We start from the raw sequence: 24,532 nt of genomic DNA on the forward strand, positions 1-24,532 counted from the left end.
CTGTAAAAAACAGTTGCCTTGACCTTGCCCACTGTGACTTCCCATTATCATCTACAATTTCAGCAACCATCGAGTGTCAGTCACCCTCAAGAAGTTGAACACAGCAAATGATGATGTCTATGTTATTAGTGCAAGTTCGGCGATCATGGCCATCATTTCTCAACATGCTCAGAACCCTCCATAAATTGCTTCTGCCAAGAAAGCAATCAAGCAAGATCTTGAAATTGTTCAGTAAATTTCCTGAGGATTTTGCCTGGTTTTACAACTTGTAGATTGAGAAATATGATGATAGTGGTGGTGGTTAGTGTTTAACGTCCCGTCGACAACGAGGTCATTAGAGACGGAGCTCATGCTCGGGTTAGGGAAGGATTGGGAAGGAAATCGGCCGTGCCCTTTCAAAGGAACCATCCCGGCATTTGCCTGAAGCGATTTAGGGAAATCACGGAAAACCTAAATCAGGATGGCTGGAGACGGGATTGAACCGTCGTCCTCCCGAATGCGATATGATGATAGTGTGCTGCACAATGGAGTTGGGTAACTTATTCAGATGATATGATAATGACAGACGCAAGCAGCCCCACTCCACTGTTTTTCCCATTCCTCATATACCCGCGTAAAACTGACAGGAGTGGGATCTGTTCCATGTCAATATTGCACACACACGTGTAGTGCGTTGGTTATATTTGATTCACTCCCATACATTACAAGAAGTAACTGAGTATGATGTGCAGTGTAAAAGTGTGAAATAAGTAGTGACATTAGGAGTATAATGTCACAATTTTTTTTGTCAATCCAGTTACAACAATATTATGAGAAGGAAAGTTGCTACTCACCATATAGTGGAGATGCTGAGTCACAGGTAGGTACAACAAAAAGACTCACAATTGTGTTGGATTCCATTCTGGATTTTCCATTGTTCAATTACATTATATCATGAAATATTTATTATTTTCACTGTTACAGTGAAAGGAAAACGTCAGCATTTTAGATTTTTATTGTGCTAATATTTACAAGCTTTATTACAAGTGCCTACAAGTAAAATCATAATTATTCGTCATTTTCAAAGTCAGCTGGGTTCTTCTTCAATGTTTCCAGATGTTTCTTCTCCACAAAGTCATACACCAGATAACCAATGATGAAGGCTGGAAAATAGTTACAAATTTGTAAGAATATATCAAGCATTCAGACGCACACAATGTAAATCCAACAGCAAACTTAAAAATGTGTGTTTATACTTGAGGAACACTTTATAAAGGACAGATATGTACATTTCTCAAGTTCTACATCTACATCCATACTCCGCAAGCCACCTGACGGTGTGTGGCGGAGGGTACCTTGAGTATCTCTATCGGTTCTCCCTTCTATTCCAGTCTCGTATTGTTCGTGGAAAGAAGGATTGTCAGTATGCCTCTGTGTGGGCTCTAATCTCTCTGATTTTATCCTCATGGTCTCTTCGCGAGATATACGTAGGAGAGAGCAATATACTGCTTGACTCTTCGGTGAAGGTATGTTCTCGAAACTTTGACAAAAGCCCGTACCGAGCTACTGAGTGTCTCTCCTGCAGAGTCTTCCACTGGAGTTTATCTATCATCTCCGTAAAGCTTTCGCGATTACTAAATGATCCTGTAACGAAGCGCACTGCTCTCCGTTGGATCTTCTCTATATCTTCTATCAACCCTATCTGGTACGGATCCCACACTGCTGAGCAGTATTCAAGCAGTGGGCGAACAAGCGTACTGTAACCTACTTCCTTTGTTTTCGGATTGCATTTGCTTAGGATTCTTCCAATGAATCTCAGTCTAGCATCTGCTTTACCCACGATCAACATTATATGATCATTCCATTTTAAATCACTCCTAATGCGTACTCCCAGATAATTTATGGTATTAACTGCTTCCAGTTGCTGACCTATTTTGTAGCTAAATGATAAAGGATCTACCTTTCTGTGTATTCGCAGCACATTACACTTGTCTACATTGAGATTCAATTGCCATTCCCTGCACCATGCGTCAATTCGCTGCAGCTCCTCCTGCATTTCACTACAATTTTCCATTGTTACAACCTCTCAATACACCACAGCATCATCCGCAAAAAGCCTCAGTGAACTTCCGATGTCATCCACAAGGTCATTTATGTATATTGTGAATAGCAACGGTCCTATGACACTCCCCTGCGGCACACCTGAAATCACTCTTACTTCGGAAGACTTCTCTCCATTGAGAATGACATGCTGCGTCCTGTTATCTAGGAACTCCTCAATCCAATCACACAATTGGTCTGATAGTCCATATGCTCTTACTTTGTTCATTAAACCACTGTGGGGAACTGTATCGAACGCCTTGCGGAAGTCAAGAAACACGGCATCTACCTGTGAACCCGTGTCTATGGCCCTCTGAGTCTCGTGGACGAATAGCGCGAGCTGGGTTTCACATGACCATCTTTTTCGAAACCCATGCTGATTCCTACAGAGTAGATTTCTTGTCTCCAGAAAAGTCATTATACTCGAACACAATACGTGTTCCAAAATTCTACAACTGATCGACGTTAGAGATATAGGTCTATAGTTCTGCACATCTGCTCGACGTCCCTTCTTGAAAACGGGGATGACCTGTGCCCTTTTCCAATCCTTTGGAACGCTACGCTCTTCTAGAGACCTACGGTACACCGCTGCAAGAAGGGGGGCAAGTTCCTTCGCGTACTCTGTGTAAAATTGAACTGGTATCCCATCAGGTCCAGAGGCCTTTCCTCTTTTGAGCGATTTTAATTGTTTCTCTATCCCTCTGTCGTCTATTTCGATATCTACCATTTTGTCATCTGTGCGACAATCTAGAGAAGGAACTACAGTGCAATCTTCCTCTGTGAAACAACTTTGGAAAAAGGCATTTAGTATTTCGGCCTTTAGTCTGTCATCCTCTGTTTCAGTACCATTTTGGTCACAGAGTGTCTGGACATTTTGTTTTGACCCACCTACCGCTTTGACATAAGACCAAAATTTCTTAGGATTTTCTGCCAAGTCAGTACATAGAACTTTACCTTCGAATTCCTTGAACGCCTCTCGCATAGCCCTCCTCACACTACATTTCGCTTCGCGTAATTTTTGTTTGTCTGCAAGGCTTTGGCTATGTTTATGTTTGCTGCGAAGTTCCCTTTGCTTCCGCAGCAGTTTTCTAACTCGGTTGTTGTACCACGGTGGCTCTTTTCCATCTCTTACGATCTTGCTTGGCACATACTCATCTAACGCATTATGTACGACGGTTTTGAACTTTGTCCACTGATCCTCAACACTATCTGTACTTGAGACAAAACTTTTGTGTTGAGCCAACAGGTACTCTGAAATCTGCTTTTTGTCACTTTTTCTAAACAGAAAAATCTTCCTACCCTTTTTAATATTCCTATTTACGGCTGAAATCATCGATGCCGTAACCGCTTTATGATCGCCGATTCCCTGTTCTGCGTTAACTTTTTCAAATAGTTCGGGTCTGTTTGTCACCAGAAGGTCTAATATGTTATCGCCACGAGTCGGTTCTCTGTTTAACTGCTCAAGGTAGTTTTCAGATAAAGCACTTAAAAAAATTTCACTGGATTCTTTGTCCCTGCCACCCGTTATGAACGTCTGAGTCTCCCAGTCTATATCCGGCAAATTAAAATCTCCACCCAGAACTATAACATGGTGGGGAAATCTACTCGAAATATTTTCCAAATTATCCTTCAGGTGCTCAGCCACAACAGCTGCTGAGCCAGGGGGCCTATAGAGATATCCAATTACCATGTCTGAGCCTGCTTTAACCGTGACCTTCACCCAAATCATTTCACATTTCGGATCTCCGTCAATTTCCTTCGATACTATTGCACTTCTTATCGCTATAAACACGCCTCCCCCTTCACTGTCCAGCCTGTCTCTGCGGTATACATTCCAATCTGAGTTTAGGATTTCATTACTGTTTACGTCTGGTTTCAGCCAACTTTCTGTCCCTAGTACTATATGGGCATTGTGATCGTTTATTAATGAGAGCAGTTCTGGGACCTTTCTGTAAACGCTCCTGCAGTTTACTATTAGCACATTAATATTGTTATTCCCTGTTGCATTTTGCCTACTCCTACCTTGCCGCGTCTCGGGAGGCGTCTTGTCGGGCCTAGGGAGGGAAGTATCTAACCTAAAAAACCCCCCATGTGCATTCCACACGTACTCCGCTACCCTTGTAGCCGCTTCCGGTGTGTAGTGCACGCCTGACCTATTCAGGGGGACCCTACATTTCTCCACCCGATAGCGGAGTTCGAGAAATTTGCACCCCAGATCTCCGCAGAATCGTCTGAGCCTCTGGTTTAAGCCTTCCACTCGGTTCCAAACCAAAGGACAGCGATCGGTTCTGGGAACAATACTACAAATAGTTAGCTCTGATTTCACCCCGCGAGCGAGGCTTTCCGCCTTCACCAATTCCGCCAACCACCTGTACGAACTGAGGATGACCTCTGAACCCAGATGGCAGGAGTCATTGGTGCCGACACGAGCAACAATTTGCAGTCCGGTGCACCCAGTGCTCTCTATCGCCGCCGGTAGGGCCTCCTCCACATCTCGGATGAGACCCCCCGGCAAGCAGACAGAGTGAACACTGGCCTTCTTCCCCGACCTTCCCTAAGGGGCTCCATCACCCGCCTAACGTTGGAGCTCCCAATAACTAATAAACCCCTCTGCTTACAAATGAAACAACAGAGAAATTATTTCATGTGTGTTTCAGTGAGGTACAGTTTCAGCTTAACTAATTGTGCTTATGATGATGGTGAGAGAGAGAGACACAAGGATATCTATAAACTTTATACTTAACGTAGGTCTCTCATCTACAAGTTTGCGAAAGTAATTACCAAGTTACCTGTCTTCTTTCTTATAAGGTTTATATACTTACTGTTACACTTCAATAAAATTTTAAAGTATCATAATCAGTGCTTCCTTAACTAGGATATTATTTTCATGACATTTATGTATGAATTAGTCCAAAAAACATAAAAAAAAACATTTGCACTTAAATGTAATTGTTTCACAAAGTTGCTTGCCTTATTTACTGAATATTTGCATGATTGGTTACATCGGTAATTATTATTATTATTATTACTGGTTAAGGAAAAGTTCTTGATATAGTATACTTAAAGTAAGTTGTAAGTGAAATTGTTTTCTGTTGAAGTGGTAATACTGAAGCCACAGGAATAGCGCCATAACATATAATCTTTGAGGTCATGTGTTTGGCAGAACACTTGGTTGTTCTGCAAGAAGAATATTGAAACTGTTAATAAAATATTAAAAGTCTGAGTCAAATTCGGCAGTATTTCATTCAATAACATACAGAGAGACCTAAAACCTGGAAACAAAATTGCAAGCAATAATACCATGCATCCTAGATTAAAACTGTGCCTATAAATACATCAATAAGGAATAGATCACGAGCATAAGTAAAACAGAAGCATTTTTTTAATTACAGCAATTTACAATTCATGGACATTTTAATAATTTTCTTTTATTTGTTGTCAATGTTTGACAAAATATACACAGAAGATACTTGTGAGATTTACTATCTAAAATAATTGTACTAAATTGCAATTTTCAGCTTGGTAAGATTAGAGGTTGGTTCAAAATTGCAGCAAACAAACAACTGACTTTAAATACGAGGTTCTCCTGACCAAGCAAACTATCTGAAAAGTTTAAAATCGGATTCATCGCTAATATGGTTACACATCTTTCATTAGGTTATCTCATCAATTTTATTTTCTTGGGATCCATCTTCCCCTATCCACTGTTAGCCTCCACTGGACAATCAAATACACTTTTTTTTGCAGTTAAAATCATGCACTTTATAACTAGCTTAGTTTGGAAAGTTTTACAGAACATACTTGTTTGCAAAATCAGGTTTAAAATACTGCATTTTTTATCTTTTTACAAGATTTACTTAATTTACTTATTTACTTAGTTAATTTAGTATTGGAAAAAGGTATACAAATGAATCTTTCTACTTGAGAACCTTGTTTAGTTAGGTTACAACATGCCAAGTTTTACATTTGTCACTCACACCTGTAGTCCCCGAGGTATGAGAAGCCAAACTTATAAATTTTTTTAAGAGCTGATTTTGCCAAAAATTTTCTGGCTGCATATGACAAGACTTTTTATGTTATTTTTAAGAGAAAGCTTAAAGTTGTACAAGATGGCCAAATTTCAAGTGTTTCAACAAAATATTGCCTGATTTAAGTGTCAGGAAGTCATTTCTGAAAGTATTTGTATGGAGTGTAGCCATGTATGGAAGTGAAACATGGACGATAAATAGTTTGGACAAGAAGAGAATAGAAGCTTTCGAAATGTGGTACTACAGAAGAATGCTGAAGATTAGATGGGTAGATCACATAACTAATGAGGAGGTATTGAATAGAATTGGGGAGAAGAGGAGTTTGTGGCACAACATGAAAAGAAGAAGGGACCGGTTGGTAGGACATGTTCTGAGGCATCAAGGGATCACAAATTTAGCATTGGAGGGCAGTGTGGAGGGTAAAAATCATAGAGGGAGACCAAGAGATGAATACACTAAGCAGATTCAGAAGGACGTAGGTTGCAGTAAGTACTGGGAGATAAAGAAGCTTGCACAGGATAGAGTAGCATGGAGAGCTGCATCAAACCAGTCTCAGGAGTGAAGACCACTCACAACAACAACAACAACAACAACATTGTCTGATACATAACGGCTCAAAGTCACCGAAAAATCATGCCCGGCCTGTGCAACGCTGTGCATGGAGGCAAACAATAGCCTTTATCTTGGCCAGTATTGTTTCAACAAATGTTAAACTTTGCCAACCATTATCAGGGAGATGTGGGAAAGTTCACATAAAATTTCACCAAAATCCGTGATGGTCAAGCAGTACGGCCTAGGTAAACCACCCTTACACAACATTAATAGGTTTCATGTTCAAAACATCATGAAGGGTCATGACGGTCTGACTGTCCGCCAATTTTTCATTTTCAAATCAGAACTGTGGAGGCCTGTTTCTAAAAATCAAACAATAGGAAATCCAGGATGGAATGTAACAATATTATGAAAAGGAAAGTTGGTACTCACCATGCAGCAGTGGTGCTGAGTCACAGATAGGCACAACAAAAAGACTGTTTACACACACGACTGCAGTCTACGGCTACAGGTGCCTTAGACTACAGTCATGTATGCAGGAGTTGCATTGCGTGTGTGTGTGTGTGTTTTTGCCTATTTTTGATGAAGGGCTTACTGGCCGAAAGCTTTACCTGGAAAAGTCTTTTTGTTGTGCCTATCTGCAACTCAGCACCTCTGCAATATGGTGACTAGCAACTTTCCTCTTTCTAAAAATAAATATTCCTCTAACACTTGCCTGGATTAACATATTATAATTATGCAAATCTAGGAATTTCATTTTTGCTCCCAGAACATAACTTCACGAATTGTTGTTATGCATACTAACAAAAAAACTGATAAAATTTATGCTTCCCAAATATAATGGTCATAACTGAAGTCACTATTTTGTTGAATATTTTTGTATCTTCATTTAGTTCAAACAGAATGTTGCTATGGTTGATGAAGTTTACAGCAAAGAAAAGCTGTTGAATGTCTACACTGGTGAACCCAGTTGTCCATTAGTTGGACAACGTTTCCTTCTCTGTATATTACTGCTAAATAATAACAAATCTCGCACAACTGCTGTGAATATATATTCATTTAAATCAGACCATTCTTGTTGCCAAATGTTAAGTATTCAGAGAGTTGCTAGAACTGTAGTAATAGGTAACTCAAGATGTACTTACGTGGTGCAACTCTGAAGATGTTATCTCGTATCCTGTTAAAAAGGTTGGGCAGCCCACCACTTAAAATTCCAGCAAATGCTCGCTGTTCAAAGGGTGACAGCCTATAATGTATGATTCCACGCACCTTTGCTAATTCACCAAAGTGCTTCCCCATGTCTAAAAAAGAGAAATTATGACAACAAACAAATTATGTGCAAGGGAAAGAAATTACAAACTACCTGGTCAAAAATATGCCTATTATTAACGTTAATATGGATGTGTGCCCACCCTTTGTCATCATAGATGATCTCTGGTGTGGCACTTTCCATTAGCTGTGAATGTCTTTGAAGGAACGGCAGTCCAGTCTTCCTAAAGAGCCAAAACCAGAGAAGATAGTGGTGTTGAATGCTGGAGTCTGGAGCTAAGTCGGTGTATCTAAGTCATCCCAAAGTTGTTCCATTGCTTTCAGGTTGGGACTCTGGGCAGGTGAGTCAATTGCAGGAAGATTATTGTCCACAAACCAACACCTCACAAATGCTGCTTTATGATAGGTTGCATTGCCATGATGATACAACCACCAATCGTTGTCTCTGAACTGTTCCTCTACAGTATGGAGTATACAATTACTGCAAAATGTTTTCATTTCTGCGTGAACTTAGCATTCCGTTAAGTGCAATAAGGGGACCACACCCAAACCATGAAAAACATACCCATGCCATAACACCTCCTCAATACTTCACTGTTGATAGTAAACGTAACGGCAGGTGATGTTCTACAGGCATTCGCCAAACCCAGTTTCTTAGATCAGGTTGCCACAGGATATGGTACAATTCACCATCACAAGTCACTTTACATCTACATCTGTACTTGGCAAGTCACCATGCAGTGAGTGTGTGTGTGTGTGTGTGTGTGTGTGTGTGTGTGTGTGTGTGGGGGGGGGGGGGGGGCAGAGGGTACTTTGTGTACCACTGTCACTTTCCCCCTTTCCTGTTCCTGTCATGACCGATTTGTGGGAAGAACGATTGTCAGTAATCCTCTCTGGGTGGCTTCTGATATCTAATTTTTTCTTCATGGTCTTTTCACAAGATATACATGGGATGAAGCAATATATTTGTTTCACTCTTCTAGGAACATATGCCCTCAGAACTTGAACAATAAACCACCCTGTGATCGAGAATGTCTCAGTTGTAGCATCTGCCACTGGAGTTAACTGATCATCTCTCTCACACTATCACACTTACTAAATGAACGTGTAACAAAATGTGCCATTCTTCTTTGGATCTTCTGTTTCTTTTACCAGCTCTATCTGTAATGGATCCCACACTGACAAGCAAGATTCCAATTGACCACTGTCCAGTGGTGTCGCTCTTGCACCCAGTTCTAGTGTCTCTTAGCATGGATTACACAAAAGTGTGGCTTATGAGGAGCCTACTGTACTCCATTCTTTTTAGCTCTCTATGCACACTCGTTGTGCCAGATGGACTGCTGGTAGCAATCTGGAACATACGTAATTTTTTCCAATGATATTGTGCAATTCTTTACAAGCATCCTCTGCAATGCCTGAGTGTCACAGCAGCTGTGGTTGTTCCTTTGCATTTGCATTTCACAATCATATCACAAACAGTTAACTTGGGAAGCTTTAGAAGGATTGAAATGACCCTGACAAATCTATTTTTAGGGGACACCCAAAGACTAGACTGCAAGCCAAGTCACTGAGCTCTTATGATGGGAGGAACCTGCTGTTAATGTTCCTCCACTGGCAACCCCCCCCCCCCCCCCCTCCGCGCGTGCCCCTCATTTCACAGAACAAACCACCTCTCATAACATCTAGTGGCCAATTCCAGATTAGACAGGGGTGTCGAGATACTTTTTATATGATAGTGTATGTCCTAGAACAGACACCATGCATATTTAAACACTATTTCAGCTATACATTGTTTCCTCATCACTTTTCAGTTCAATGGTAGAAAACGTCAACATGGGAAAATGCAGTCACTATAAATGATATATCCTGTTGAAAGCAATAAAAATACTATCATTCTGATTTTGCTCCAAGAACAAGAAGACTAGGAGTTAGGTACAGTTTTTGTAGTGAGTGAGCGAAAATAGAAGGGAGGGACTGCATGAATACAACCACAAAGGCTTCTTTTTTATGGAGAAGAGAGTGGGTCTAAGAGTGTATTATGAAGGTTGAATTATGGAATGTTGCAAGAGGAAGCTTTGTTTTTCAGATAGCACTTCTGTTTGGGATTTTAAGTAACAACACTGACAGAGGTGACCAGTTACCAGAGTACAGGTCTGCACATGGTAAAGGAAAGTAACACTGCTCCCCAACCCTGAGGCTTATGGTAGCAAGTACCCCATAAATTTAGTGGCAGTGGAAGATTTATCCAATTCTCCCAAAAATCTCCACATTTTCTCCACATCTATGCACTGTCTTTTGTAACCTCCTTTGCGCTAATTTCTCCTCCCTTCCCGTTGGCTAACATTGCTGTCTTTACTCTTTATTGCAATTTGTCTCTGTATATGACTGTATAATAAAGGTATTTGCATGCTATTCATTATTTTAACTATATGGGTATTTTGTTCAATTTTTGGAAGTACAAATTTATAAAAATCAATCTTAAGAGTTGTGTGATGCTAGACCCCCCCCCCCCCCCCACCCTGAAATCTTGGTGTGGTTATAGACTGATCTGTGGCAGAGGCCAAGGTCTACGTTAGGCTTAAATTTGACAAAGATGTGAGCTGGTGAGACCATGAACGTAAATGCCAAATAAATGTTGTAATAGACTGACCTACAGCACAGTCTAATATTTTCGTCCCCAACACAAACACACTTTTTATCATAAAAACAAACTACAAGGTAAATTTAGAAACTCTATATCACATAATGGACAAGTATCTGATGAGCATTTTGATGCATATTTTGCAAAAATATATATAAACTACTACAAATACAAGAAAGGTTCACTAAATGATTTTCACTGTGGTTAACACCCCTGAATAACATACTGCCATGTACTGGAACATGTGATGTATTGCATACAGAGCTCTGTTAGTCACCTTCAAATGCAATGTTTTAACCCATCTTAAATTAATACAGTAGCACCATCAGGAAAATGGAAATGATAGGACACAGACAGAAAAATGACGTATTGCAGATGCTGAAGCTCTCTCCACACCAAGTATCTCCCTGTAGCAGCCTCTGTGCTGTATGGATCTTGCTTCATCTGCCTACCCTCTCGTCCACTGGCATTAAAGGAGAGGGTGAGAATCTATTCAACGCTGTCTCATAATGTAGCCATAAGTACCAGAGTGATTGAACCTAGACACAACATTAATGTAATTCAAAATATCATTTGCCTGTTTATGCACATTGCCTATGATGGAAAACAGGCAGTAAATTTACCAGTCAACTGAATCTAACAATATGTGGTGTGTCTTTGTACCATAATGTAATGATGTAGCACGTGTGTGCTCAAACTGCAAGGGGGAAAAGACACTATTAATCTTGGTATATTTGTCAGAAGCATGCATGGAACACAATGGTATTACACTGCCTCCACCCTCCCTTCTTTCTGCCATACCTTACCATTGCTGGCCACAATCTTCGGTATCTTCACCACATTAAATTGTAACAGACAAGGCAAGAAGCCACACCCATTGGACACCAATTCACTTTTTTGGTAATAAATCAGTCAATAAAAGTAAGTGCACATTAGTAATATACATGCTGCCCTACAATCACTTTCTGTACTGTACTATTTAAGCCTCACTGAAAATATGCAGCATCTAGTGCTGGATCTTATTTGCTAATTGCTTTGGTCCATCAAATATCAATAACATGAAAATTCACATTTGGAATATCACACGTTTGTTTAGGATGCATTTACATTGGGTGTTCCGTTACCATAAATGGTAATACAAATAAAATTGTGTATGAGAGCATCAGACTTCTGATACAGTACTCTAATGATACGAAATTATACTGATACTACACTGTTTAGGTGTATTACATGGATTCAATTCTGTTTTGATAAGCTAAACTTTCATTTTAATAATTTCAGCAAACAAGACATTACTGAAACGTTTTCGTTAGTAACAGTCAAATGTGGACAAAGTGTTGGCAGGTATTATATGTTTATATTTTTCAGCAGTGTTATATAACGTCTTTCAGAGTTTACATTTTCTCAGAAGTGTAACATAAAAGTTTCCATATTTCCATTGTATCATTACCACACTTCTTGCCCAGATTGTAAGCTTTTTATAGAGTAGGTGCATGTACAAATTATACACACAGCGAGGTGGCTAAGCCAGTCTTAATGAATTGCACTAGCTTTTGGGAGACCTGTTACCTGTACAGACATCTTTACTTGGGTTTTCCAAGTTAATATGATGAATACTGGGAGGATTCCATTTACAAGGCCATAGCCGTCTTCCTGCCCTATCCTTGCTAATTCTATCCTATATCTTTTATAAACGAATATATTTGTGCAATGTTTCTGACACGTCCTAGCACATATACTGTTGTGCGGAATAAATAAATCAAAATAAAATAAACACGTTTGCGCTGACAAAGCACTCGACAGCAATCTGTCTGTTCTACATTTTCCTTGAGCGAATAAAAACAATAATAAAGTAGTTACAAAATAAAAAATACTGGGACTGGGGATGCCAGACTATCTGAAACTGAAAGATATATGCGTTATTACATTTGTGACCTTAATTGTCCTTAATCAAATTACCAATGTTCGTCATAAAGTTCCACGGTAGTATCTTTCAATCGCATAATTCAATAACAACTTACCTATTTATGATCTTCTACCCTTTCACAACCTTCAGCAGAACATCCAGTACGGCGTAATATGATCGAGACTGGCTACCGATCGACTAGCGATATATCTGATCGGATATGATCGCACACAAGACGGAAAGCAAAGTAATTTATTTAATTAATTAATTTATTTATCCATTAGTAGACAATAAATATTGTATGGATGTTGTCCAAAAGTACATGTAAATTTGTTGTTGTTGTTGTGGTCTTCAGTCCTGAGACTGGTTTGATGCAGCTCTCCATGCTACTCTATCCTGTGCAAGCTTCTTCATCTCCCAGTACCTACTGCAATCTACATCCTTCTGAATCTGCTTAGTGTATTCATCTCATGGTCTCCCTCTACGATTTTTACCCTCCACGCTGCCCTCCAATACTAAATTGGTGATCCCTTGATGCCTCAGAACATGTCCTACCAACCGATCTCGTCTTCTGGTCAAGTTGTGCCACAAACTTCTCTTCTCCCCAATCCTGTTCAATACTTCCTCATTAGTTATGTGATCTACCCATCTAATCTTCAGCATTCTTCTGTAGCACCACATTTCGAATGCTTCTATTCTCTTGTCCAAACTATTTATCGTCCATGTTTCACTTCCATACATGGCTACACTCCATACAAATACTTTCAGAAATGACTTCCTGACACTTAAATCTATACTCGATGTTAACAAATTTCTCTTCTTCAGAAAAGCTTTCCTTGCCATTGCCAGTCTACATTTTATATCCTCTCTACTTCGACCATCATCAGTTATTTTACTCCCTAAATAGCAAAACTCCTTTACTACTTTAAGTGTCTCATTTCCTAATCTAATTCCCTCAGCATCACCCGACTTAATTCGACTGCATTCCATTATCCTCGTTTTGCTTTTGTTAATGTTCATCTTATATCCTCCTTTCAAGACACTGTCCATTGCATTCAACTGCTCTTCCAAGTCCTTTGCTGTCTCTGACACAATTACAATGTCATCGGCGAACCTCAAAGTTTTTATTTCTTCTCCATGGATTTTAATACCTACTCCGAATTTTTCTTTTGTTTCCTTTACTGCTTGCTCAATATACAGATTGAACAACATCAGGGAGAGGCTACAACCATGTCTTACTCCCTTCCCAATCACTGCTTCCCTTTCATGTCCCTCGACTCTTATAACTGCCATCTGGTTTCTGTACAAATTGTAAATAGCCTTTCGCTCCCTGTATTTTACCCCTGCCACCTTCAGAATTTGAAAGAGAGTATTCCAGTCAACATTGTCAAAAGCTTTCTCTAAGTCTACAAATGCTAGAAACGTAGGTTTGCCTTTCCTTAATCTTTCTTCTAAGATAAGTCGTAAGGTCAGTATTGCCTCACGTGTTCCAGTGTTTCTACGGAATCCAAACTGATCTTCCCCGAGGTTGGCTTCTACTAGTTTTTCCATTCGTCTGTAAAGAATTCGCGTTAGTATTTTGCAGCTGTGACTTATTAAACTGATAGTTCGGTAATTTTCACATCTGTCAACACCTGCTTTCTTTGGGATTGGAATTATTATATTCTTCTTGAAGTCTGAGGGTATTTCGCCTGTTTCATACATCTTGCTCACCAGATGGTAGAGTTTTGTCAGGACTGGCTCTCCCAAGGCCGTCAGTAGTTCCAATGGAATGTTGTCTACTCCAGGGGCCTTGTTTCGACTCAGGTCTTTCAGTGCTCTGTCAAACTCTTCACACAGTATCGTATCTCCCATTTCATCTTCATCTACATCCTCTTCCATTTCCATAATATTGTCCTCAAGCACATCGCCATTGTATAGACCCTCTATATACTCCTTCCACCTTTCTGCTTTCCCTTCTTTGCTTAGAACTGGGTTTCCTTCTGAGCTCTTGATATTCATGCAAGTGGTTCTCTTTTCTCCAAAGGACTCTTTAATTTTCCTGTAGGCAGTATCTATCTTACCCCTAGTGAGATAAGCCTCTACATCCTTACATTTGTTCTCTAGCCATCCCTGCTTAGCCATTTTACACTTCCTGTCGATCTCATTTTTGAGACGTTTGTATTCCTTTTTGCCTGCTTCATTTACTGAATTTTTATATTTTCTCCTTTCATCAATTAAATTCAATATTTCTTCTGTTATCCAAGGATTTCTACCAGCCCTCGTCTTTTTACCTACTTGATCCTCTGCTGCCTTCACTACTTCATCCCTCAAAGCTACCCATTCTTCTTCTATCGTATTTCTTTCCCCCATTCCTGTCAATTATTCCCTTATGCTCTCCCTGAAACTCTGTACAACCTCTGGTTCTTTCAGTTTATCCAGGTCCCATCTCCTTAAATTCCCACCTTTTTGCAGTTTCTTCAGTTTTAATCTACAGGTCATAACCAGTAGATTGTGGTCAGAGTCCACATCTGCCCCTGGAAATGTCTTACAATTTAAAACCTGGTTCCTAAATCTCTGTCTTACCATTATATAATCTATCTGATACCTTTCAGTATCTCCAGGGTTCTTCCATGTATACAACCTTCTTTCATGATTCTTAAACCAAGTGTTAGCTATGATTATGTTGTGCTCTGTGCAAAATTCTACCAGGCGGCTTCCTCTTTCATTTCTTAGCCCCAATCCATATTCACCGACTATGTTTCCTTCTCTCCCTTTTCCTACTACCGAATTCCAGTCACCCATGACTATTAAATTTTCGTCTCCCTTCACTATCTGAATAATTTCTTTTATCTCATCATACATTTCTTCAATTTCTTCGTCATCTGCAGAGCTAATTGGCATATAAACTTGTGCTACTGTAGTAGGTGTGGCTTCGTATCTATCTTGGCCACAATAATGCGTTCACTATGCTGTTTGTAGTAGCTTACCCGCATTCCTATTTTCCTATTCATTATTAAACCTACTCCTGCATTACCCCTATTTGATTTTGTGTTTATAACCCTGTAGTCACCTGACCAGAAGTCTTGTTCCTCCTGCCACCAAACTTCACTAATTCCCACTATATCTAACTTCAACCTATGCATTTCCCTTTTTAAATTTTCTAACCTACCTGCCCAACTAAGGGATCTGACATTCCACGCTCCGATCCGTAGAACGCCAGTTTTCTTTCTCCTGATAACGACATCCTCCTGAGTAGTCCCCGCCCGGAGATCCGAATGGGGGAATATTTTACCTCCGGAATATTTTACCCAAGAGGACGCCATCATCATTTAATCATACAGTAAGGCTGCATGCCCTCGGGAAAAACTACGGCTGTAGTTTCCCCTTGCTTTCAGCCGTTCGCAGTACCAGCACAGCAAGGCCTTTTTGACTATTGTTACAAGGCCAGATCAGTCAATCATCCAGACTGTTGCCCTTGCAACTACTGAAAAGGCTGCTGCCCCTCTTCAGGAACCACACGTTTGTCTGGCCTCTCAACAGATACCCCTCCGTTGTGGTTGCACCTACGGTACGGCTATCTGTATCGCTGAGGCACGCAAGCCTCCCCACCAAAGGCAAGGTCTGTGGTTCATGGGGGGGCATGTAAATTTATGGGAAACAATCTGTGGCAAAGGAACATACAAAATTTTACATTAAGTAGTACAAAGAATAATATATACAAAATTGTACAAAAAAGTACAAGGAAATAATACATGGTCATACAAGACACAGTAATACAACTTTTTATACATGTATAGTAACCGTATTGTAACTGTATAGTCTGTTTGCCCTAAAGGCCCGTCCACACGCAACGATCTGTCTGCGCAAATGTCTGCGCACATCATATCTGCGCAGGCACATCGTTGCGTGTGTACAGAAGATGTGCACCAAGCTGAGGTGTGTGGAAACCTGGAAGTTGGAGTTGGAGGTTTGAGCGAAACCTCTCAAATCTATGGGTTCAAACCACATCTGCGCAGACAAGTTGGAGCGTGTGGACAGGAGATCGCCGCAAATCTGGCGCGAAACATCTGTTTGCTCAGTATTTGTACGCACAGGGCATTAAAATGGCTGATACTCGTCAGTGTTCTCGAGAGTTTGTAAGCGAATTCATTGAAATATATAGAAACCACCCATGTTTGTGTAAGGTTAAAAGGAAAGAATATAGTGACCGACACAAAAAGACAGCAGCATACAATGCTCTAATTGAAAAATTGCGGGCAGTTGACGCCTCGGCAAACGGAGAAACAGTAATTATAATGATAAAAAAAATTCGTTGCGAACTCTGTCTAGAATTCAGAGTGGAGTTTTGTATCCTGTAACAAAAGTTTGTAACAGGTTGCTTCTACACAGTAGCGAACTGAAAATGCCTACTCAGAAACAAAGTAAAGCATCGTTCACTGGCCATGTAGGTATATAATCTCTAATAATATAGGCCTACTGTGTTTCAAACATGTCTACAACACCAAAAATATTATCTGTAACTTGGCAGACTTAATTTACTTGACTTGCCTTCATGAACTCATCCTTCAGGACAGCGTAAATAGCTTCACATGTGTTGGGTATTATTTCACTCAACGCTTGTTTCGATATTGCAGTTGAAAATTCCAAATCCTTGTAGCTCCTTCCTGTTGCTAGGAATCTTAATGTTACCGCCAGCCGTTCATGAGGAGAAATTGCCCTTCTCATACAAGTATTTTTTCTCATAATATGAGGCGTTACAAGCTTTAAGAGATAATTATAAGTTTCGACATCCACCCGTAAATAATTTCGCCAGTCGTTAGGTTCGCCCTGCAACTCTCGCAGTAAATTTACGTGAGAAAACTGCTTTCGCTTTAGCAGCCACTGTATACACCATTTTTACCGCTTTCTCTGTTTCCTGCGGTTGGTCTGAATGTTTTTTGCAACACAAGTTGCGAACACAGACCACAACAGAACTTCCTCCATTTCTATATTTCAAAATAACTGAATTAAATTTTTGACGTTTACGGGGAGCATAGTCACTTGCCACTGATATTTCTTTTCTACACCGACAGATAGGGGGTATGGCTAGACCCCGGGTCAAGTCAGGAGTTGCTTGTGGCGTGTGAACACACCACATTTGCAGCGATCTTTTGCATGTATAGACATCTGCGCCGATGTCTGAGCAGACAGATCGTTGCGTGTGGACCGGGCTTAAGGCTTTACTTTCTTCTTCCCTAAACAGGAAGCCCTTATATTCACTACAGTAATTCAGTAAAGATTTTACCACACTCAAACAGCTATCCATCAGATTTAAAAAATTAACAGAAACTTTAGGGGATGAGAGACTTTGTTCTCAGTTTTGCCTTAATATAGACATTTCAGAATTATTTATTGGCCTAAATTCTCATTTATCGAGTAAAAACGCTGTTCAAGTAGAAATTCTTTAAATTCTACATTAAATCTGTTTTCATCTTCTAACTTTCTGATGTTGGCTGGCAGTATATTATAGAGTTTTGTAGCATATGGCTCACATGTCTTTGTGTGTGTGTTCTTTCTGTTTGCTGCGTATGGAGTGCTGTGCTATTTCGAGTATTGTAGTTATGCAAGTCGACATTTGTCTGAAAATCTGCAAGGTGGGGCCTAACATATAAAACACATTTGTATATATGCACAGAAAGTATTGTTAGTACTTTAAGCTTGTTGAATAAGCGATTCCATTGTGTCCTTGGATGACTGTGTTATCATCCGGATAGCCCTCCTCTGTAACAGAAAGATTTGTTTTAGACGGCAAGCAGTTGAACCCCAAAATACTATTCTGTATGTTGCAAGAGACTGAAAATAGTCAAAATATGACATCCTGACACCCTCTGCAGTACAAACATTAGCAATAATTCTAACAAGGGAACCTCCCCACCGCACTCCTCTCAGATTTAGTTATAAGTTGGCACAGTGGATAGGCCTTGAAAAACTGAACACAGATCAATCGAGAAAACAGGAAGACGTTGTGTGGAACTATGAAAACACACCTAAAATATACAAACTAATTAGTCTATGTGCAAGATACGCAACATTTAGGAAAATATGAGCTCAGATGCGCCGTGGTCCTGTGGTTAGCGTGAGCAGCTGCGGAGCAAGATGTCCTTGGTTCAAGTCTTCCCTCGAGTGAAAATTTTAATTTTTTATTTTCAGACAATTATCAGAGTTCAGGCACCCACACATAATCAACTTCGCTCTCCAAAATTCCAGGACATGTTCAGATTTGCTTGGACATATACAAGATTTGACGGTCTACACACAGAAAAATCTGAAAACGTTAAAACTTATGTTCTGACAGAGCACAGAGAAAACTGTGCGACTGTGAAACTGTTGCATTCATTTGTTGCAGTTTATGTGACACACTCTTATGTTTTCATCACTTTTTTGGGAGTGATTATCACATTCACAACAAAACTTAAATCGTGCAAGGTAGAAGAATCTTTTTACCCATTCGCCAAGTGTGCAAGTTAGGTGGGTCGACAACATATTCCTGTCATGTGACGCACATGCCGTCACCAGAGTCATATAGAATTTATCAGACGTGTTTTCCTGTGGAGGAATCGGTTGACCTATGACCCTGCGATCAAATGTTTTCGGTTCCCATTGGAGAGGCACGTCCTTTCGTCTACTAATCGGACGGTTTTGCGGTGCGGTAGCAAAACACAGACACTAAACTTATTACAGTTAACAGAGACGTCAATGAACGAACGGACAGATCATAACTTTGCGGGAAAAAAAAGAAAGTAAAGTTTCACTTGAGGGGAGACTTGAACCAAGGACCTCTCGCTCCGCAGCCGCTCACGCTAACCACGGAACCACAGCGCTCTTGTCTTCATAGTATCCTTGATGTTGCCTATGTTAGCCATGGACTACTCAGTTTGTATATTTTGCTTATTTTTTTCATAGTTCCACACAACTTCTTCCTGTTTTCTCGATTGATCTGTGTTCAGTCTTTCAAGGCCTATCCACTGTGCCAAATTATAACTAAATATGAGGGGGGTGCGATGGGGAAGTTCCCTTGTAAGAGCAAAACGAGCTGAGTTAAGTTTCTGCACAAGTTTCATTAAATAATCATTAAAATTAAGATTTTCATCTACACGAATCCCCAGCAATTTTGTTGATGCAGCTCTGTCTATGGCCTTGACACCCAATAAGAGATCAGGATTTACATTTTGATTTATTTTACAAAACTGCATATAATTTGTTTTATTTGCATTTAATGTCAACCGGTTTGCATTGCACCAAGTGTGGATATTCTTTATTACTTGATCAGTAGTTTTTTGCAGCATTTGCTTTGGTGCACCTATTATCACGCTAGTGTCATCTGCGAATAGTATGGCCTTTGCTGCTCCATATGAGGTGTGAAAGTCATTTACGTAGACAAGGAATAAAAAGGGGCCTAGAACACTGCCTTGCGGCACTCATATTTCCACTTTTTTTTGCATCTGATACTAAATTTATTTGTGGTTGGAGTAATCTGACATCAGTCCTACAATCAGTGTTCTGTTTTTTAGGTATGATTTAAACCACTTTTTCTCTGTCCTATGAATACCTAATACTTCCAGTTTTTCTAAAAGAATGCCACGATTGGCAGTGTCAAATGCTTTGGAGAGATCTAAATTTATTCCTACTACGCTGTTGTCTTGTTTTAGATTTTTGATTATTTGTTCAGTGTAGCACATCAGCACTTTTTCTGTATTTTTACCTGCCTGGAAGCCACGTTGATTTCTATTTAGTAAATTACGGTCATTCAGATATTTGTTGATTCTGTGTTCCATTAATTTTTCTGTTATGTTGGAAAATGATGGAAGAAGGGATACTGGCCGATAGTTGTCTACCTTATACATGTCGCTGTTTTTGAATAATGGCTTTACTTTTGACATTTTCATCCTTTCTGGAAACACTCCTTCACTAAATGATAAGTTGGCTATGCATGCCAAGAGTCTTGCGATTTTTTGCAGCTGTCATTGTTATAAACAGGCACCTCATCTAGTCCTGCTGACATTTTAGGTTTCAAGCTTTTCATTACTTTAAACACTTCATGTTCATCTGTTGGATTATCCTCATGCTACAAGCAGCTTTTAGAAATTCAGGTTTTTCTTGTATTGTAAATTTCGAGCTTAATGAAGTTGTTGCATTTATGAAATAATTGTTTATGTAATTTGCTAAATCTTGTTTTTTTTAAATATTGACTTTTTTGTGTTTTTGAGAATGATATCCTGGTCTTCGCATCTCTTTCCTGTTTCAGTCTTTGCAGTACCCCATATGGCTTTTGATTTGTTATCAGACTGTCTTATTAAGTTCTCATAACTTAAAAAAATTTTTGCCTTGGCAATTACTTTTAGATATACTCTCTTGTTATTCTTAATATATTCCATGAACTGTGGATCTGTAGATGTCTTCAATTTAGAATTTTGTCACTTCAGTGTTACACAAGAAGTTTTAGTGCCAACTGTGATCCAAGAACTTGTCTTTTTATTGTGATGTGATGTGATTCTTGACATCTTCTTTGGAAAACACATTTCAAAATATCCCATGAAAATTGAAGAAAAAGTGTTATATGCATCATTTGTTAGAGACAGCACTTCTGCCCAGGACTCACTAGTTAGGATATTTGTAAACTCTACACAGTTTTCAATGAAAAATTTTCTTTTATGCCTGAAGTACACTTTTTTCTCTTCCTGTGGCGTTGAAGGAGTTTTGAGGACAAGAGCATTAAGGTCTGATAACCCCAAATCAGTATTTGTTACCTCTACTTCTGTGGATTGTACATTCTAAAACATATTATCTATAAAACTATTTGTATTATATGTTATTCTTGTGGGTTCGTGTATGTGTGAAACAGATTGAAACTACACAATAGATTTAGGAATTAATTTTTTAGCCTACTTTCATTCATAAGATTTATGTTGAAATCCCCACAGACATCTACAGTGGCTCTTTCAGTAAAAAGAATGTTAAGCAGTGCTTCTAAATTATTAATGAATATGTCTGTGTCCCCTTTAGGTGGTCTGTATATCGTTATTACTATGACTTGTCCCTGTATTTCATACAACTGTGTAGCTGCTGCTTCAAAATGATTTTCCACACTCAATAATTCAGTTTCACACCTTCTTTTATACCCGATACTTGGTTTAGTAAAGATACATACACCTCTGTTTTTGGCATTTTTTCTGCAATACTGACTTGTCAACTTATAGGGATGAATATTAATGATACTTAATTCAAAAGTTCTGCACCAATGCTCCATGATGCACATGCAGTCAGTGTGTTCACCATTCACTGCTACCTCAAGTTCTAGCGTTTTCTTTCTAATGCACTGAATATTTAGACTTAAAATCTGCAGATGACTAGGGTGAGAACTGGTTACAGTTTTGTTTACTTTTTGCTGTCATACTCGTTCCCGTGTCCTGGTGAGATACCAAACATCCTTGAGAAAGACAGGTTTCCTGCACCTCTCGGGATGTAGCTGTACATTGGGCTGTGGTGAGTTGCTAGTTGCTGCAAAATAGGTGCTACTGCTAATGTACTTAATACTGCCATTTTTACTGTTGTTGTTGTTGTTGATGGTGGTGCTGTTTGTCTGACACTTCATATGTTGGTTCTGCCACTACTGCTGTGTTTTCTTGTGAACTTAGAGTCTTCTCGTTTTTCTTGTTTTCGCCTAAAATAATATTTAAATGATGAGGAAATGTAGTTCTTTTGTCATTGAAATCACTGTCCACTGTTCTTTCTTGTTAACACTTCGTCTTTTTTTTACATCCTTTGCTGGTGCTGATGATGTTTCCAAAGGTTTTTTTTTCTTTGAAGTGTTTTTGTTGTGGAGTCTGGCGATGACGATGCAGTTATCAATTTGATTTTGAATTTATTTGGGTGGTTTTGTATTTCCTTGGTTATCAGGTTCGACAGATATTCTTTCCCCAAGCCATTCGGGTGAAGTCCGTGTTGCTTGTGGAATCTTCGTCCAATACTGCTTATATCAACAGATTTCACGTTGTTAAAATGTCTGCAGATTTTCCCAAACTGATTGTTGGCACTTTTTATTTCCGTATTAACACATGACCATCTTACAAGATCATAGCGATGTCTAATATTGACCATTACTACGTTTGTGTGATTGAGGTTTCTCAGACACTCTTTAAAATCGCGCCTTGCACTCACTGTTTCATTTTTGTAGACGTCGTTTGCGCCTCCCAGAAGTACAACAAAGTCTTTATCATGCAGATTTTTTACCCCTGCGGATGCAGTCATTTTTTTTAAATTTCGCCAAATGGGACTCTTGGTTTCACTATACCACACGAATATATTTTATTTGTTTCTCTCAGCTTACTCGCAAGTCCACGACCATGGTGGTCTGAAAGCACAAACAGTTTCCTGTTATTGGAGTTCACAATGTGGGAATCGTTTTGTATTGTTTTACCAAACACTTTGGCACAATTTTTGGTCTGCACATTTACATTGACCTCATTCGTGTTTGTATTTGCGTCAATAAATTTTCTTCTCGTACCTTATTCACAGTGCCTTTTTGCTTTTCCTATCGTTCATGCGAACTATCGGCGGTTGAAAATACTTGAAATGTGTTTTCGTGCATAAAGCTTGCGTAGCTTTCATAGGTTTTTCCGATTTTGCACTTTGGTCTTGTTTTTATTGCACTTAACATTTGTCCACTTTTCCGGAACGGACTAACTATCTTGCACAAGTTTTATCATGTTCAGCTCACAATTTTCTTGTTGTATTTTCGGAATATCCGTTTTCAAACTGCTGATTATGAACTGTAAGCTCGTTATGTGTTCATTCAGTTTCGTAATTTCGTCCATACAATCTTCACACTTTTTTTTACGACAAAATTTACGTTTTTTTGGAAGGACACTCGCTTAACTATTACTCTAGCCGCCATCTTGAAACCTTTCTGCCGCCATCTTGTAACGAACATGAAGAACTGCGTGTGATGATCTGCCTGCATAGATCTTTATGCGTGGAATAAACTGTCGCAAATCTCATTCACCCACAGGACAAAGTTTCAGTCAGAGTGTTTCACATACAGTCACGACATTCCTGTTCATTTTTGTTATACACTGCGACAGCAGCGCTCCAATCGGACAGAAAGCTACACTTCTGAATACGATGGTGGATGAGTGCGAGAAGTATCGTCTATATTGATTTACAACATTATTTTCACAATAGGGAGGGCATGCAGTGCCGCAAAAGCCAGTAATGAGTGGAAAACGACACCACATTTGTGTTTCTTTACTTTCCTAAGTATCCTGGGGGATATGGAAAGGTACATTACAGGACAGATTATGTTCTAACCTACAGATATTGACCGATGAATGTCGAATTATTATAAGAACAAAAAATGCCTAGTAAACAGCAAAAGACCTGACATTTTGGGAAATACCTAGTACATCTACTCAACAATGTTCAGTTTTCTTCCCTATACTTCCACTCAAATCAGTGAATGCAGAATGTAGGAAATGGGTATGGAATGCAGTACCTACATTATTTAAAGAATCAAATAAGCCACCATAAGAGTAGGTGCAGGCGAAACCACACAGATGTGATGATGAAACGTCAAAAGCGATAAAACTGTTTCCGAATACATAACAAACCAATTTCATAAATGTTGCTACATCTAGGGCAGTCACGGCATGAATCATCAATACATTTGCTTTTGAAGGTAAAATAATCAGCTTCCATTTACTGACAAAGAAGGAGTTGTGCGACATAAACGAAAGTTATCAGGGGTATATCTGGATCTGAAAGACGATGTCTGCTCAAGCCAGTGAGAGTGGTTCTAAATGCGCCACGCTGAGAATGCGCATGAGATTTGCTTTAAATACACGCTGTAACGGTCGTGAGCGTTTGTTGCCTTTCAGATTGGATGTGGTGAGTTGACATTAGCCAAGAATGCCTGTAAGGTGACAAAGTCGATGTTATCAACACCTCACTGAGTTTTAACGTGGTCGTGTAATAGGACTACGATATCGCAGATATTACGATACTGCAGATATTACGATACTGCAGAAAAACTTGGCAGGA

At 39.5% G+C, this 24,532-nt stretch overlaps 1 protein-coding gene across 2 annotated transcripts; it reads right to left on the reverse strand.

Moving 5' to 3' along the window:
- Window positions 1-976: 976 nt before the first annotated feature.
- LOC124790004 (cytochrome b-c1 complex subunit 8) lies at window positions 977-12,704 on the reverse strand. Of its 2 annotated transcripts, none has more exons than XM_047257548.1 (3): window positions 12,591-12,704; window positions 7,805-7,960; window positions 977-1,142 (listed from the first exon to the last, which is right to left on the reverse strand). In XM_047257548.1, exons 2-3 carry the CDS (start codon window positions 7,956-7,958, stop codon window positions 1,048-1,050), a joined length of 249 nt encoding a protein of 82 aa, XP_047113504.1. In that variant the 5' UTR covers window positions 7,959-7,960; window positions 12,591-12,704; the 3' UTR covers window positions 977-1,047. The 2 variants fall into 2 exon arrangements, with proteins under 2 accessions (XP_047113504.1, XP_047113503.1); XM_047257547.1 differs by lacking the exon at window positions 12,591-12,704 and adding an exon at window positions 8,072-8,221.
- Between the last annotated feature and the right edge of the window lie 11,828 nt (window positions 12,705-24,532).

This window comes from Schistocerca piceifrons, chromosome 3 (assembly GCF_021461385.2).
Source record: "Schistocerca piceifrons isolate TAMUIC-IGC-003096 chromosome 3, iqSchPice1.1, whole genome shotgun sequence".
NCBI classification, from domain to species: Eukaryota; Metazoa; Arthropoda; class Insecta; order Orthoptera; family Acrididae; genus Schistocerca; species Schistocerca piceifrons.

What these genes read in the sequence shown, in the direction of transcription:
- LOC124790004 (XM_047257547.1), bottom strand. An exon ending in CATCTTCAGAGTTGCACCAC is followed by an intron (nt 1,143 to 7,804) that starts GTAAGTACATCT and finishes ACTATTTTCCAG; the next exon opens with CCTTCATCATTGGTTATCTG.